We start from the raw sequence: 4,343 nt of genomic DNA, 5'->3' as shown, positions 1-4,343 counted from the left end.
TGGAGCGGAGGGGGGAGCTGCGCGTGCGCCGGGAGGCGGCGGCGGCGCGGGCGACGGCGTATTTTGGCCTGCGGCCGACCCCCGCGGCGGAGGGCGCCTGCGACGTCTCCCTCGCGGCGTACGTGGCGTTGTGCTTGCGGCGGCGTGCGTCCGCCCCCCTGCCCGTTTTGGTGCGGCGCGGGGCGTGGGAGAAGCTGGAGGGCCTCGGCGCGCTGGACGACGTGCCCGACGGTGTCTTCCTCCTGTCCTCGACGACGCCGCACTGCGAGCCGCCGGACTTCGCCGCGGTGGGGCGGCAGCGGCTGCGCTTCATGGCCGAGTTTGGCGTGGCCGACGTGTTTGCGGAGGACGCCGTCGGTATTCTTGCGTGAGCGCCCCGCCCACCGGCACGCGCGGCGGAAACCCGGCGGCAGGGCAGGGCAGGGCAGGGCAGGGCAGGCGCAAAGAAGAGCACCGCTGCGCTTTGCCCCAACGGTAATGCCGCATGATCGCTGTGTTCTTGTTTTTCCATGTATCCACTGCGTGTGTGTGTTTGGGAGGAGGCGAGGCGACTGTTGCGCAGCTGCGCCCGCCTGATACCGTGGTCTGTGCGGTGCCAAGGTGCAGTTGGGCGGCACAAGGCGGGAGGAGTGTACGATCGCCGATGGGCGCGGTCTTGAGCTGGTTTGATGGCCTCTTTGCCAAGAAGGACGCGACGATACTGATGGTGGGCCTCGACGCGGCGGGAAAGACGACCATCCTGTGGAAGCTCAAGCTGAACGAGGTGCAGCAGACGGTGCCAACGCTGGGCTTCAACGTGCAGACGGTGGAGTACAAAAACATAAAGTTCCACCTCTGGGACGTAGGCGGCCAGAAGCTGCTGCGGTCGCTCTGGAAGCACTACTACGAGGGGGCAAACGCAATCATTTTCGTCATCGACAGCAACGACAGGGAACGGGTGGGGGAGGCGCGGCAGGAGCTGGAGAAGCTGCTGCAAGAGCCGCTGCTGGCGGGCGCGACGCTCCTTGTGCTGTGCAATAAGCAGGACCTGCCGCACCGCCTGACCCCGGCGGAGCTGGTGGAGCAGTTGGGCTTCCGCGACCATAGTCCGACGGGACTGGGGACTGCGATGCGCGGTCGTCAGTGGTTCGTGCAGGGTTGCTGCGCGCACACCGGCGACGGACTTTTTGAGGGGCTCGACTGGCTGTCTGCGCACCTGCCCGACACTTCGTGAGGAGGAGCGAGAGGAACGGGAGGCGTGGATGGGAGGTGTGTGGGGTCTCGTTGGGCTCCTTGGCTGCGACGTGCCAAGTATGTTGCCTTGTCTGTTTTTTTTCTGAAGGGCCTCGGGCTGGCTCCTGCACCCATGTTGGCCCTTCCCTCCTCCGGCGTGGGAGGGTGGAGGAAGTGCAAAGCAAGAGCGCAGTTGATCTTGTTTTGTTTGTTTGTTTGTGTGTGCGTGTTTGTGTGCGGCGGCGCCCAGCCCGCCGCTGCCTGGGCGTGGTGCTCATTCCTCCCCCTCTTCCCCTCCCTCCCGCTCTTTGCCTGCTCTGCGCAGTGACCAGGGCAAGGGAAAGCCGTCTTCGTTAGCAACAATGGAGACGCAGGCCGTTGTGGAGAAGAAAGCAACCAACCCGATGCGGGAGATCGTTGTGAAGAAGCTCTGCCTCAACATCTGCGTTGGCGAGTCGGGCGATCGCCTCACCCGCGCCTCGAAGGTGCTGGAGCAGCTGTGCGAGCAGAGCCCGGTGCTCTCCCGCGCACGCCTGACGGTGCGCACGTTCGGCATCCGCCGCAACGAGAAGATCGCCGTCCACTGCACCGTCCGCGGCAAGAAGGCGGAGGAGCTCCTGGAGAAGGGCCTCAAGGTGAAGGAGTTCGAGCTGAAGAGCTACAACTTCTCCGACACGGGCTCCTTCGGCTTCGGCATCAGCGAGCACATCGACCTCGGCATCAAGTACGACCCCTCCACCGGCATCTACGGCATGGACTTCTACGTCGTCCTCGGCCGCCGCGGCGAGCGCGTGGCGCACCGCCGGCGCAAGACGAGCCGCGTGGGGCACTGCCACCGCGTGCAGAAGGAGGAGGCAATGAAGTGGTTCGAGAAGGCCTACGATGGCATCATCTTCCAGGCCAAAAAGAAGAAGAAGGCGATGACCCGCCGTCGCCGTCGTTAGGGGGGAGTCGCGCGGCTGGCCCTTTCCTGAGGCTTTCTTCGCTGAGTCACGCTATGTTTTTCCGTGATCTTTTTTGCTCATTTGTCTTGACGTTCGCCCTCCCCCCCCCCATCGGATGTTGCGTCCGCCTGCTGTCGCCCGCCTCTTTCCCCCCTCTTCCTCCTCCTCCTCCTGCATGCACTTGTTTTTTGCTTTATTTTCTCTCTTCCTGTGCGTTTGCCTGCCCTTGCGCTTGCAGCGTGCGTGCGTGCGTGCGTGTGTGTGGGTGGGTGGGTGGGTGAAAGCACGTAGATCCTCGGTGTTCTGGGGGCCACCGATGCCCTTCTGCAACGTCACGCCTTCCGAGGCGAGCCGCCTGCTGAGCACGGCGGCGGGGCGGGAAGAGGCGGAGGGCGCGGCCGTGGCGGACCACGCCGTCCTGCTGGCCGAGAACGTAATGAGGCGGTACGTGGAGGGGCGGTCCGCCGAGTGCGGCCCCACCGGCGCCGGTGACTCCCCCGCGTCGTCGCCCTCGCCGTCGTGGTTTGACGCAGCAAAGGCGGATGCGGCGCGGGCGGTGAGGGAGTTCCCGTACCCGTCGCTGTTTCTCCACCCGCTTCCAGCAGACATGCGCGAGCACCCGGAGGCCCCGCCGCCATCGACTGGTGCTGCTGTCGGCTGCGCCGTGGGGGAGCCGCCGGGGGGAGGCTACCGGGAGATGCTCCTGCTCGACGGCGCGGCGCCTGCGCTGGCGACGGTGCTGCAGGGCGAGTGTGGCCTCGCCGTCGTCTCCCCTCGCAGTGGCTCCGCGGGGCCGCAACGCGTGTACCTGCTGAGCCCCGACGCCACTTCCTGCACCATCGTGGCGTGCCGGGTTGGCCTGCATCCGCGGCTGCGCCGGCGGCTCACGGCGGCCGCGGGCGGACTGGCGGGGTCGGGCGACGGGGCGCTTGTTTGGCGGTGCTGCGAGACATTTACGGCGGCCATGGGCCACTTTGACGGCGCGCGGGGCGTTGCAGAGGCGCTGTGCGAGATGCTCTGGGAGGCCGCGCTGCCCGCGTGGTTCCATGCGGTCCTGCGCGGCGCCGACGACGACGACGACGGGGCGGCCGCTGAGGGCGACGCGGTGGGCGCGGCGACGGCCCTCGTGGAGCGACTACGCCGCCTCGCGCAGACGACAGCAACAGGCGCCGTCGCGTCTGCCGACCCGGGCGCCCCTCTGCTGGTGGCGGAGTGGTTTGTGGTGGGGGGCGTGCGGAGCCGGGCGCACACGCCGCCCATTCTGGCCGCCGTGTTGGGTGCGTTGTTTGCCGCGGAGGAGCCGGCGGGCGGGGGCGCGGCGACGGCCCCTCCCCGTAGAGGGCGCTGCGTTCTGAGGCCGTCCTTCCGGCTGTCGGAGGTGCTCGGCGGAGGGCGCGCGGAGGAGGCGGGCGCGGCCCCAGTGCGGCTTGCGCACCGTCTGCGCGAGGACGGCGTCTGCTTCTGGAGCCTCATCACGGTGTTGCGGCACTGGGCGGGGGGCTGCGCCGGCGAGCTGTACGCCTGCCCCGCCAGCTGGGGGCTCGTCGTCGACGTGGGCGGCGGCGGCTGCTGGCCCGCCACCGTGCAGCCCGGGACCCGCCACTACCCGCTCGCGGCGCTCCGCCACGCGCTGGTGGGGTCGGGCTTCCGCTGGACGTGCCCGCTGGAGCGGGAGGGGGAGCTGCGCGTGCGCCGGGAGGCGGCGGCGGCGCGGGCGACGGCGTATTTTGGCCTGCGGCCGACCCCCGCGGCGGAGGGCGCCTGCGACGTCTCCCTCGCGGCGTACGTGGCGTTGTGCTTGCGGCGGCGTGCGTCCGCCCCCCTGCCCGTTTTGGTGCGGCGCGGGGCGTGGGAGAAGCTGGAGGGCCTCGGCGCGCTGGACGACGTGCCCGACGGTGTCTTCCTCCTGTCCTCGACGACGCCGCACTGCGAGCCGCCGGACTTCGCCGCGGTGGGGCGGCAGCGGCTGCGCTTCATGGCCGAGTTTGGCGTGGCCGACGTGTTTGCGGAGGACGCCGTCGGTATTCTTGCGTGAGCGCCCCGCCCACCGGCACGCGCGGCGGAAACCCGGCGGCAGGGCAGGGCAGGGCAGGGCAGGGCCGCAAAGAAGAGCACCGCTGCGCTTTGCCCCAACGGTAATGCCGCATGATCGCTGTGTTCTTGTTTTTCCATGTATCCACTGCGTGT

General features: G+C 68.8%; 5 protein-coding genes across 5 annotated transcripts in view, besides 4 other annotated features; 4 read left to right on the top strand and 1 right to left on the bottom strand.

Annotated features, from left to right (window-relative positions):
- Nucleotides 1-511, bottom strand: part of Tco025E_03851 (uncharacterized protein) — a gene marked incomplete at both ends in the record, with an annotated part of 567 nt that extends 56 nt beyond the window's left edge. Inside the window, one exon of the mRNA XM_029370768.1 lies at nucleotides 1-511. This exon is cut by the window's left edge and continues 56 nt beyond it. Coding sequence (XP_029229151.1) covers nucleotides 1-511 — 511 coding nt within the window.
- A 132-nt stretch (nucleotides 512-643) lies between these two features.
- Tco025E_03850 (ADP-ribosylation factor) lies at nucleotides 644-1,213 on the top strand (the record flags this gene model as incomplete). Its single annotated transcript, XM_029370767.1, has 1 exon — nucleotides 644-1,213. The coding sequence occupies one exon, from the start codon at nucleotides 644-646 to the stop codon at nucleotides 1,211-1,213; it is 570 nt and encodes a 189-aa protein (XP_029229150.1).
- Nucleotides 1,214-1,411: 198 nt separating this feature from the next.
- Nucleotides 1,412-1,449: a sequence feature (A-rich).
- Nucleotides 1,450-1,574: 125 nt separating this feature from the next.
- Tco025E_03849 (60S ribosomal protein L11) lies at nucleotides 1,575-2,156 on the top strand (the record flags this gene model as incomplete). Its single annotated transcript, XM_029370766.1, has 1 exon — nucleotides 1,575-2,156. The coding sequence occupies one exon, from the start codon at nucleotides 1,575-1,577 to the stop codon at nucleotides 2,154-2,156; it is 582 nt and encodes a 193-aa protein (XP_029229149.1).
- A 138-nt stretch (nucleotides 2,157-2,294) lies between these two features.
- Nucleotides 2,295-2,329: a sequence feature (GA-rich).
- Nucleotides 2,330-2,393: 64 nt separating this feature from the next.
- Nucleotides 2,394-2,436: a microsatellite.
- A 36-nt stretch (nucleotides 2,437-2,472) lies between these two features.
- On the top strand, nucleotides 2,473-4,191 carry Tco025E_03848 (uncharacterized protein; the record flags this gene model as incomplete). The annotated part of the gene is made up of 1 exon (XM_029370765.1): nucleotides 2,473-4,191. The coding sequence occupies one exon, from the start codon at nucleotides 2,473-2,475 to the stop codon at nucleotides 4,189-4,191; it is 1,719 nt and encodes a 572-aa protein (XP_029229148.1).
- Nucleotides 4,192-4,228: 37 nt separating this feature from the next.
- Nucleotides 4,229-4,256: a microsatellite.
- A 38-nt stretch (nucleotides 4,257-4,294) lies between these two features.
- Tco025E_03847 (uncharacterized protein) overlaps nucleotides 4,295-4,343 on the top strand; it is a gene marked incomplete at both ends in the record, with an annotated part of 420 nt that continues 371 nt past the window's right edge. Inside the window, one exon of the mRNA XM_029370764.1 lies at nucleotides 4,295-4,343. This exon is cut by the window's right edge and continues 371 nt beyond it. Within this exon, the coding sequence (XP_029229147.1) occupies nucleotides 4,295-4,343 (49 nt within the window).

The sequence above is a fragment of the Trypanosoma conorhini genome (assembly GCF_003719485.1).
Source record: "Trypanosoma conorhini strain 025E chromosome Unknown Tco_14.4_contig_00183, whole genome shotgun sequence".
Classification (NCBI taxonomy): Eukaryota; Euglenozoa; class Kinetoplastea; order Trypanosomatida; family Trypanosomatidae; genus Trypanosoma; species Trypanosoma conorhini.
The sequence above is the reverse complement of the archived record's forward strand: the minus strand, read 5'-3'. Positions and strand labels throughout refer to the sequence as shown.